The sequence below is a fragment of the Patiria miniata genome, unplaced genomic scaffold (assembly GCF_015706575.1).
Source record: "Patiria miniata isolate m_02_andy unplaced genomic scaffold, ASM1570657v1 HiC_scaffold_23, whole genome shotgun sequence".
Classification (NCBI taxonomy): Eukaryota; Metazoa; Echinodermata; class Asteroidea; order Valvatida; family Asterinidae; genus Patiria; species Patiria miniata.
This window is the reverse complement of record NW_024037062.1, coordinates 3,920,792-3,933,271: the sequence shown is the minus strand read 5'-3', so window position 1 is coordinate 3,933,271 and position 12,480 is coordinate 3,920,792. Positions and strand designations below refer to the sequence as shown.

At 39.5% G+C, this 12,480-nt stretch overlaps 1 protein-coding gene across 2 annotated transcripts in view; it reads right to left on the bottom strand.

The window, feature by feature from the left end:
* Positions 1 to 12,034, bottom strand: part of LOC119731341 (dual 3',5'-cyclic-AMP and -GMP phosphodiesterase 11-like) — a 63,840-nt gene extending 51,806 nt beyond the window's left edge. The window contains exon 1 of one of the 2 annotated variants that reach the window (XM_038204516.1): positions 11,000 to 12,034. In XM_038204516.1, the coding sequence (XP_038060444.1) occupies positions 11,000 to 11,803 (804 nt within the window). In that variant the 5' untranslated portion in view covers positions 11,804 to 12,034. The remainder of the gene's footprint in view (positions 1 to 10,999) is intronic. The other variant, XM_038204515.1, reaches the window with a different exon arrangement.
* Between the last annotated feature and the right edge of the window lie 446 nt (positions 12,035 to 12,480).

The window sequence follows — 12,480 nt, the reverse complement described above, 5'->3', positions numbered from 1 at the left end:
ACATGTTACTGGCTGGCTTTACTCCCTATGAGTATGAAGTTTATTGCCTGCCAGTTTGAAATGCCAGGGACAGGACTCCAACTGAGTTGCACTGGCCAAGCTCCAAAAGGAGACAATATCAGACTGTATGTAAATGAAACAGTACTGTACTAGTATGTTTGCTTTGCTGTTGCATTACCAGACTGCAATTTGATTGTATTGAACATGTACTAATTACATACATGTATGTAGAATGCTTATTTTTTAATATTGGATTGGAAGATGACCAATAATTCTGCAGTTTGTAACACAAAAATACATGTATACATAAATGTACCTCTTTAAAATCATACATGTACTGGACCTTAATTTATCAGCAGTAAAATAATTGTGTGTGCATGTCATTTTTCATTAACACAAACACCATCACATTTTTTGGTTTTGTTTTTGAATGGTGTACATTGAAGCTAGAACTTGTGTCAATTTTTCAAACCACATTTTGTAGGATTTTCGGTACAACTACAACTTTACTAGTGATCTGTTTAAAAAACTTCGGGTTTGAAAAACATTTGAACATCTTCGAAAGTCAAAGGTACATGTAGTGATTGACGAGAATGTTGCAACTTTTTGCTGCAGATTTTTCATGTGGCGCCCAGTGCCCGGTTGATGTGACCATCCCTGCATTAGTTTTACCCATGATGATTTTAGAGGCTTCTCTCAAGGAAAAAGCGAAAAATCCTAGTGAAACTGAGGTCTAAAAAAAATCTTTGCCCCTACTGGTATCTCCCAGCTTTTACCATTTTTATAAAAGAACAAAATTATTGGGCTACTTTTCGGAAAGATTGTCCATGTGCCCCTAGCAACCCCAAACCTGGATACACTACTACTAGTTCCTTTATGTCCAGATCCCGTTTTTGCTTGGTTATCATCATTAATTATGTACCACTATCAATTTTTTAACAATTTCTTCATTGTTAATACATGTATCCCTGATCTGTCTCCATGCGGACATTCTGGGAGCATGCTGCCACAGCAAATTCTCAGATTATTTCCTTTCCATGAACTGATGGGGTTCTGGTTAATATGAATACATGTATGTACAGCTTGTGGAATGAATGAAAGGCCAAGCGAGTAGCGTGTGTACTTATGTAGTTGACATATATGCCAATTATTGGGCCTATTCGTCAATTCATACACTAGTAATCTTTGCTGTATGCCCTGGATTTTGGACTCTAGGTTATCATCCCCATTTGTGTGTACAAATAGCTCTGTGGTCAATGACACTGACAGTGCCAGATCCTAGCATGCATATTTGTACATGTACAGTACACGTACAGTTTGTAAATATGCACAAGACAATTTTTCTGGGACACCCTGTCAAACTTTTTGAGGGAAATTATGCAAAATAAAGTTCACAAAAGCAACTGCAGTCTTGTGCAAGTGGAAAGTACATGTACATGCATACTCCTGTCCAGCTCATGAACCACACACATTGGCAACAGGTATAGAACCTAACACGGTACATGTTATGCTAAGCTGCCTGTGCAGGCTGCATGCTCACAACATTTACATGTAATAACTACAACTCTTCGTGTACAGGTACCGTAGTACATTGTACATCATTACACATGTGATCACATGTAAATAAAATAATATACCGTACGATTCACACTCTCCCAGCACACATGTACATGTACATGTACAAACATATAAGCTGCAAGGCCATAACAAACAAGTCAGGTGTGTTTACAAACACAAATGCCCCGCAACCGTGACTGTTCCCATGACATAACACCACTCTTTTAACATCAACTTACATGTACCTTGGTCACATGGAACATTCATTGACAGCATTAGTGTCTTCTGTAGGTTTTATATGAATTAATCCCTAATCCCTATAATCTCAGAATAAAAAAAAGATTTCTATTGTTTTAGCCACTGTGAACTTGACCCTTGACCTTTTGGCCCCAAATTCAATAGGCTTCTTAGGATTGCCAAGAACAATCCACAAACCAAATTTGAAGTTCATATGTTAAGTATTTCTCAAGTTATCGCGCTGACAAGATTTCTATTGTTTTAGCCACTGTGAACTTGACACTTGACCTTTTGACCCCAAATGCAATAGGCTTCTTAGGATTGCCAAGAACAATCCACAAACCAAATTTGAAGTTCACATGTAAAGTATTTCTCAAGTTATTGCGCTGACAAGATTTCTATTGTTTTAGCCACTGTGAACTTGACCTTTGGCCTTTTGGCCCCAAATGCAAAAGGCTTCTTAGGATTGCCAAAAACAATCCACAAACCAAATTTGAAGTTCACATGTAAAGTATTTCTCAAGTTATCGCGCTGACAAGATTTCTATTGTTTTAGCCACTGTGAACTTGACCTTTGGCCTTTTGGCCCCAAATGCGAAAGGCTTCCTAGGATTGTCAAAAACAATCCACAAACCAAATTTGAAGTTCACATGTAAAGTATTTCTCAAGTTATCGCGCTGACAAGATTTCTATTGTTTTAGCCACTGTGACCTTGACCCTTGACCTTTCGGCCCCAAATGCAAAAGGCTTCTTAGGATTACCAAGGACAATCCACAAACCAAATTTGAAGTTCATATGTAAAGTATTTCTCAAGTTATCGCGCTGACAAGATTTGTCCGGACACACACACCCACACACCCACCCACCCACACACACACCCACACACCCACCCACCCACGGAAGGACAAGGCGGAAACAGTATGCCCCTTCGGCTTCGCCGCGGGGCATAAAAAATAGTTTTGTTCTGGTTACCCTACCTACCCTGCATGTATTTTGACAGTCCCTACCCAATTTTTGGGGGGAAAAAACCGAAAACCATCAATGACTACCTTTTATTCTTTACTACACACAGACACCTCCATAATGATCGTACACAAAAATATTGCCCAAAACAGTACTACCAGTATATGTACCCTATTTTCAAATGCCATTTAATCGGAAGCAGAAATATACATTTTTTTTGGCTTGAGAGTTCCAGTCACCTGTATGTTTGGAAACAACTTGAGTAATAGTTACAGTAGTTTGCCTGAAGGGTTTCCTACATTGCAGACACTGCACACAAGATGATAGGCTCTTGAATACTAATGGTTTGCCATGGGCCCATGCTCAGGTGTGTTCCTCTGCAAAGATGCTTCAGGTTTATGTACACTCTGATGGAAACAAGTCCAGCAAGATCCTTGCCATACATGCCATACAGCTGTGAACTAGCAAACCAGCGTGCAATGTACCGGTACCGCTTAAAGGGAATATACAACATTTGCAAACATCGAAAAATAAAACTACCAAGTTTTTGCGAAATACCTTAATAGGATGTTGGTAAATGACAGTCTAAAGCATCCTGTAAAATTATGGCACCTGGTATACTGTCATTTTGAAGAAAAGTGGTATTTTTGTATCAATTTCCAACGCTGATCGGCCGATCAGCGTTGGAAACAACTGGCTTTTTTTTCAAATACTGGCCCCAATTGACCATTGCACTTGTTTGCAATCGATTACAAAACTATGAACGGGTACGAGCCAGCTAGACTGGTTCCCTGACCTTACAATTCCCCAATGTATGTAAACTGCTCTGTTTCTTCTTATATGGAGTCAGGGGACCAGACTACAGGAAAATGATCGTTTTTCTTGGTTTTTATAGCATTTTCGAACCCAAAACCTCCAAAAAGTCAGTGTAACTATATTTGCTTTATATTTCCAACCCCCCAATTCCATCCATTTCTGAAAATTACAGCAAAAGCAAATGATGTATATTCCCTTTAAACCAGAAATTAATTATTTATAGCAATTGTAATTTTACCAAATAAATTACAAACCCAGGTTGCAGAAGTGTAACTCCGTTCATTTAATAGTACAATGAACGTCGATCCTGGGCTAGCACTCCTAGCAACATAAAACATCAAACACAATCACTTGTATACATTTTACATAACATGAATGCTTTAGAATGCGGCCGTCATTGCAAAGGTATAAATTTACCTACCTGGAATATGATTGCGTACTGCAGTACATGTACATCTAAAGCTTTGTACATTAAATAGGGTTAAATGCATCCTTGATTCTTTGTTAAATGTAAGTGCATACAACTTACAAGTGTAACTGCGAGGGCAGATCGCGTAAACATAAGTCCCTTTTTTTTAAATGCAGGTTACGTTTAATCATTTTGGACAAGTTGTAAACAGATAAAGTTAGATTTTGGGTTGTTTTTTTCCCCCCACATTTAAACATGTACCGTAATTTTCGGAATATAAGCCGCGGCTTATACGTTGAATTTGCCCGTGAAAATGTTGACTGCGGCTTATACACAGGGCGGCTTATACACCGAGCCTTGAAGAATAAAAATGAAATTCAAAATGTGTATTTAATGTACCGGTATAAGAAGAGATCTGTTGCTGAAAATGAATTATCAATTAAGAAAGTCATTTACAAACCGAAAGCACGTCCCACGTAAAGGTACCGAGCGGTAAAAAGTACGGCGAAAGCTGTCTTCGACGCGTCGACGCTTGCGACCAGCCGTATGTGATACTGCATGCATTCCCCCATATGCATTTCGGATCACACCATTTGTGGTAATAAAGGGGTGTTCTTTCTTGGGAACAATAATTACCAATATTCCCACTGTTTAAAAAAAGAAAAAAGATGACTAATACTTTTTATGGTGTTCAAAACATTTCTTTATTCGATAATCTGTTGTTCAACGTCTCAATATAATTTTTTTTCTTGAAATGTATTCAAGAAATGATGTAAAACTCAAAACAGGGGCTAAATCACCCCTTACAAAATTAATGGATTCATCCATAAAAATGTCAGCATCATGTTGACTGTTTTCGAAGAAAGTTACGATCGAAACTTGAATCTGTAACGTTACTTCTTGTTAGTAATCACAAGAATTTGATAAGTTTTGTTGTAAAAACAGACCTGTTTATTCTTAGAACAAAACAAATCAGCATCTGTTGCCACAAAGCAAGATTCGTAGCGCTCCAGTCAGACAACACATGGTGGGTTGCATACTCTCTCACGTGCTGCGGGAAAATGTTGTCATTCACCGGCTTACATGCTGGTGCGGCTTAGTACGCCGACTTCAAATCTTAATTTGCAGATTTTTGTGTGCTGCAGCTTATATTCCGAAAATTACGGTAAAAGTCACATCGTTACAGCATACTAGGTGCAATGATTTAACAGGATGATTTCAAGTAGGATACAAACATATTTTCATTATGGTGTCCATTACCTCTAAGTTACAGGGTTTGATGCCAACATGGAATAAAGGATTATATGTAGATAAAAAAAAAATAATCATCATTTTCCGAATACTCAACACTTGGACATGTATGCATGTCTATACCGTTACAACATGATAAACCTTTTGATATGACATTGATATTTGAATTGTCAAAAAAACATGGCGTAACTTACATTGATCATGATGCACTTATTTCACCCTTATTGTACAAGTACCGGTAAGCCCTCATCAATGGATGCTTAACCCAGCACCTGTACCACATTCAATTGACATTGTATTTATTCCATAAAACCATGCAGTTCTAGGGTGGATATGGGCAGTACAGGGAGCAACAGGTTTGACATGGGTTACCATTACATGATAATGAAGTGACTGCCCGACATGCCCGATAGTGTATTTTGATCAAGTGAAAGTTGGTCAGTACTGTACGAGTATGCAGACAAGGTGGCATGTACTGTGTGTCCTCTGTGCCAATTGGTAAGACCATTGAACAAGGAACAGATGGTAAGACAAACCATGTGTAGCTACATGCATGGACATAATCTCAACTCTCATAATTTGACCACATAAATATGTATTATGTACATGTACTGGTATTACATTTAGCACCATCCCAACAGCAGTTCTCTGACGTCCATTATACCGGTAGTCTCAAGATGTTACAAGTGAGGCTTGTAATTTGTGACACGTGAAGGACACACACATTCCTTTTGCATGCCATCAATTTGATATTTTTGTGTGTGTGTTATTGTCATGTGGGCAATTCGAGCGTTATGAAAGAAACGGTAAAGAGCCGATTAACCATGATACCGTATCTACTTATTGAATCAGAGAAATGATCAATAATTCCTCGTTTGTAATCTTCTTGGCTAATTACTGATTTGTAATTATGGGCAATTCCACGGTTTGATGGACATGGCTAAGGAAAAAGAAGTTTTATTTTTTAACCCAGTTTCACATTTTTATTACAGATTATACATTCAAGTATGAGAAATTAACAAAGAAAACCCAATTTTATCAAACATTTTTTGAGAAATCGTGTCATAAAGTGAAAAATATTTTTGTACTACAAAGAACTCAAAACAATTGGTAAAGTTTAACCCTTGATTGCTTTTAATGCAATAAGAGATATTTCGAATATAACCTTATTTCTAGCATGTATGATAGTCTTCATCTCTGAAACATATCAATTCACAACCGTCATCCATTTTTAGATGTCAAAAAGTAGCATTTTATACCTTTTTTTGTCAATGTAACGTGAGTAACCGAAAAGATATAAAACTTTTTCTCACCAACATTTCTAATGAATTAAATTTTGGTATTTAGGATTATCATTCTTTGCATGAACATACCGTAGATATAAATATAAGTGTTTTGTTGACACTAATACACACATTTAAGAATAAAAGGCAACTAAATTTGGTAACATGAGTAACTTTTGTAACGTGAGTAACTGAAAATGTAACGTGAGTAACCAATATTTTTTATCCCAAGTCACCCAAACTATACCCAAACTGACTTTTGCTTGATAATGTTGATTTGATTGATAACTGTTTATCTAAATCTTATGGCTGACAGATTTTACTTCAGTCTTCACTCCATGTAGAGCTGCATGGATACATACTTTGTTTACGATAATCCATTTGCACTATCATTTGTATACATATTATTTACATTGGTTACAAGTTCCATGCAAGTACGGTCTATTGTGATGGTACATATTTCTTCCAAATCATCTCTGGACAGATCTAAAAGTTCAACATTAAAGGGAATGTACAACATTTGCTTTTGCTGCAATTTTTAAAAAAATTAATGGATTTGGAGATTAGTACATGTATGTTATAGCAAATATTGTTAAACTGACTTGTTTCACGTTTTGGGCTTGTAGATGCTGGAAAAACCAAGAAAACCACTCATGTTCTTGAAGTCTGGTTCCCTGACCCCACATAAGATGAAACGGTGCAATATAGACTTTGAGGAATTGTTAGGTCAGAGAATCAGTCTACATGTAGCAGGCTTGTACCCCTTCATATCACACATGTGTAATCAATTGCAAAGAAAATGCAGAATAACTAAATATGGAAAAATTAGGAGCAGTTTTTCAAGAAAAACAAACAGTTTTCTCCAACGCTGGTCGGCCGACCAGCGTTGGAAAAATTCAGTTTTTCTTGAAAATGTCAGCACAACAGGAGCTACAATTTCACAGGATGCTTTAGACTGTCATTTCCTACTAATTCAATAAGGTATTTCGTGAAAATTTGATCATTTCGTTTTTGATTTTTGCAAATGTTGTATCTTCCCTTTAACCTGAGGCCTTCTAAAAGGGAACAGGTCAACTCATACGTGAGCCAACTCGTACACATGGGGGGTGCAGAGTAGCAGCATGTAGCAGGTTAGAGATTTTTATAAGCAAAATCAGGTCACTGATAGAAGCACAATCAGAACAGCGAAAATGGATAATGAAAGGGATGGTGAAAATAAAAAAAAAAAACCGGAAATGACATGTATACATGTCATTTTGGGTTTTTCCTTATTGGGATGCAAATTCCACTTTTTCAATGAGCAAATCAACTCTGGCTACACGCCTGCTGTTAAATCACCATTTTCTATATTATTTTCCCAGGCCCTTAATTTTGTTGATGTGAAATGCACATTGCCATTATTTTTAGGGCTGCCCTTTTTCGAATAATTTAGTATTCGATTCCTAGAAACTGCGTATGATTGAATATTGGGATATTCAAAACTGCTGCCTGCACTGTGTGCCGCGCCTGTCAGAAGTTGCACGCAGAGTGCGCCAGTTTATAAGGCGATTATTTTATAACTTCCAAGGGCTTTAACCTGCAAAAGGATAGAACAATGAACCGCCGTTGATAACAAAGATAGGGTTGACAAAATGTCGCACCTGACAACAAAGCGCCAAACTTTACGATAAAATTAACCACAGTCACTCATGTATGTGCATATTTTTTTTTTTTTTAATATTCCAACTGGCAACCAGCTATTCAAGTATTTAGTTGATGATCCAATATTTGAATATTCGGTATATTAGGCCAAAAAAAAAAAGTCTCTGGTTTCTGGTATGCGCGCGCGTCGCCGTAGCCATGCGCGTCGGCAAAATGAAAAAGGTTTTTTTTCTATACAAGATGATGTCTCAAAACCGCCAAACTCACTGGTTTGACTAGGGGCTGGGGGTATCACTGCGTTGCATAATTATGATGATGCTGGATCACCACACGTATAGCCCGTATGTTTACAACCGTCGGGCGAGCCATTGAACCATTTTATCGATCACTGATTGGTTTCCTAGGAAAGCCTAGTAACAAAATAAAGAAAAAGTTAAACCGCTGATACGAAATGGCAGACGTTAGTGCAAGTAGGTGCGCTGGTCTATATTGTTGTGCCATTAGAGGGCGCACTATGCACGAGCTACTCTCGTACTCAATTAAGGTTGCTAGCTTCGATTTATGGTCATGGAGCTATAGACCTAGCTCCATGGTGGTGTACATTTACACGTACATGTACATGTATGGCATATTGTCAGACTTTAGTTGTTGTGCATATTGTCAGGCTTTAGTTGTTGGACGATGAAATCAAAGGTTCTTTGGTTTTACTAAATAATACATGCAGGCAGTCACTCGTTGTGTGGCTCATGGGCATCGCCAGGATTTTTTCTCGAGGGGCAAAACATATTTTTCCCAAAAAATTCCTGTATTTCTCAACCTATTCTCGATTGATCAGTTTTAGAGGGGGGCAGGGACATTTTGCCCCCCAAACCCATTAAATTTACACCAATATGACTTTGCACCTCTTTTTCTTTTATTTTTTTCCCCTTTATTTTCTGCCCTTTTTTTGGGTTGCTTTTCCGGGGGGGGGGGGGGGGGGGGGGGCACCCCCCTTGCCCTCCCCCCCCCCTCGCGGCACCCATGGGCCCATACGATCTGAGATGGCATGCGAGTAAGCTCAAGTATAAGTTGGCTTGTGTAATATTGGTTTGGGTACGAGTTGGCACATGTAAATGTAGGAGTTGACCAGCATTCTTCTAAATCATAAAAATGATTCAGCTAGGATATCCGATAACAATTTAGAATTTGTTGAAAGTCCTATAAAAAGAGCTTAAAAATAGATAGCCATCTCAACCAATGATTGCATCAACCAGCACAGGTCTGACTGATTCCGGTCCATGATTTGTTGAATCCAGACTCATAATGTTATTAAAGCTACATGTATAGTCCATCATTTGTAATTAGTGCATTTTGTTCGTTTGAAGCAACAAAAGTGTTCAAAATCTAATGAAGGATACTGAACAACTTACTTGATGAAGTTTCAGCTCAGCTTCAGCTTCATATTCCGAGAAAAACAGCATTCTAGGATCTCAATTTAAAATCAAAAGTTGCTAAATCAGGTTTCGAATTGTGTTGAATTGCAGCTTTACGCGATGTCGCGCACTGATCCGACGAATTATAGCAACCGCGCGCACCTGTGTGTCGTTCCAATGCTTGTGCGCGCGCTGCGCCGAATAACAAAACGAACAACTAATTTAAATTTTCCTATGGTGCTTCTTAAGAAGCACCGTTGGAAATGCCTTCTTTCGTTGATTTCTTCAAAATGAGAGCTTGCCAGAAAGGATAATTTCACAGGGAGTTTAGTCCCCTTACTATCTTTCGACCAGTATGTTTTTCAACAATAATTACGCCAGTTACTTTTTTGGATACATTGTAGCTGCAAATGATGGACTCGGGCCTTAACCCATCCAATTACCACCTTTATTACTTTGCATGACACTATTTACAAAAACATGTCCCTGTAGATTGAAACCATACAGTGTTGGGCTATTGGGAAAAACAGGGAAACTATGGATTAAACAATTACAGCATGCATGTTTATAAACTGAAGGAAAACAACAGTTGTTCCCCCCCCCAAAAAAAACATCGACACCAAGAAAGGGGGGGGGGGAGGGGGGGGTGTGATGGGGTGGGGGTGGGACGTTTCCCTATACAATGTAGATGGTCTTTCTCAAAACACCCTCAATCGCTTGCAGTTGGTACAGAGTGCTGATGCATGTCTGCTAAGTTACTGGTCAAAGAAATCCCTGGCTTCGTGCCGGTTAAATACAGACTACAGTACAAGATCATTCTCTTTACATTCAAAGCACTTCACAGTTCCTTCCCACCCTATGTACACAACCTACTACAGCTTGGCACTATCATCAGACCGGGTTTGAGGTCAGACTCTGGCAGACTCCGGTCATGTCTTACCAGAACAGTGACCGAGCCTTTTCAGATGTTGTACCTCGGCTTTGGGGGGTTTGCTCATAAGTCCGACACCTCATAGATCCAACACTTAAATTTACTTTTATTTCTGTCCATAAGTCCGACGCATCATAAGTCTGATGCTTCAAAAGTACGACAGCCATTATTAATTAATACAAACATTGCGTAAAATGTCAGAATGTTAGCGCCTCTAATTGTTAGAGTTAGCGATTACACATGACATTCAGGGATGCACCAGACCCCCCCCCTCCCAATTTATACCGGTAGCATCAACCCTTGCACCAAAAACTGCGCGCTGGCAGACTGATCTGCGGCCAGTTAGTTCATGCTATGCACAGTGTACCATTCGTAAGTAGACAACCTCGTCGATTTGGTAAACCTACCCATTTGACAAAATTCTCACTTCAGTTAGGTTCAGTTAGGCTCATCATATCTCATCTAAATCTACACCATGTCAACAACATACATGTACATACCTCGTAAGCATTGGCAATATTGACTGGTTCTCCTGTCTTGGCAACATATCCTATGATTCCTTTACCCCAGCTCACACGTACTTCCTCATTGCCTGCCACTTCTACTGTTGAATCTCTAGTTACATCAAACAGCTTCGAACCAAGGTAACAATGGTCTGTTCCTTTGCCATAAACCAAGAACAGAGATCCACGATCTGCCTTGGTCAAAATCAAGACATTCTGAAGAATTTTGTGGCACAAGGAATTTAAGCCAAGATCATTTGCAATGTCTTTAACTAATTCCATGAGCACGGCTCGATCATCAAGCTGTTTGAGCTCGCTGATTGACTTTCGTGATCGTGTTGGTGATGACCTCGAATTGCCTTGAAGGTGTAGGTGGCTTGTGCCTAAGAAACTAGGGGCTCCATCCACAGTAGATATCATTCTGCCAAGAGAACCCCCAGAACCTTGCACCTCAAATTCCGATGCTGACACTTTTCGAACTGGAGTGTTACTTCCAGAAGAGCTGCTTGGTGAATGTGGAGACTCGGCCATTGGGGGTTTGGCAGTTTGAGACACTGCTCTGGCAATATACCAGCCATCAATCATACTACGTGTAGCCTTACGAGCGAAATAATCATGGGAAAACTCCGGATGAGTGTCCAGCCATTTTTCCATGCGCTCGTAATCGCTACTGCGATCACCGTTATTATCTGGGATGGTGTCTCCATTCCCCGGCACCGGCCCCATGCTGTACGCTGGCCTCAATAACGCCGGCAGATTTACCCCCTGTTCTACCCGGTCAGGCCCGGGTGACAGGGCCATTCAATCTACCAAATTCCAGTTTGAAGAGGTGTCACTACCTCGATGAGATATCCCAGTTTGCTTTCTTTCTCAATGTCATACCAGGCCGGACTTTGAAGCTCAAGATGGTTGAAGCGCTTCCTTCGGCTGTCTTCGACACGACAGTGAACCGCCGCCCAGCTACATCATGGGGTTATGTGTGTGTAGCTATGCGAATGCCCGTACGTGCACGTAAATGTACATGTACATGTACATGTACGTACGTACGTGCGCGCGCGTGTGTACAAAAACAACAACCCAACACATGTACTATGTAAAGGCAGGCGGCGCTCACCGCTTACGCTGCCGGCTACTTGCTAAGTTGCATGCAATTTGCAAAGCAAGTGTATCCGCCAACAAAGTATAAGAAGGACCCAAAATAAAACCAAGAGTTTTTTAGTCGAAAAGTGATTTGTACGTTTATGTGTCCGTCTAAAGATGGAATTCTTTCATTTCAGAGAAGCTAGCTCCAGATTTCGAGGAATGAAAATGCAACAGAGGGCGCCCTACAGTCTTTTTGATGAGTGCTGCGCGACTCGACTATGCACGAAGAGAATAATATTTTTGCTCGTGCAAGCCAGAGGCAAAGCTGTTTATTAACGACCTCTTAAATTATTGCCGATACTAATATCGTCGAGTTTGCAGTATCAATGATTTTG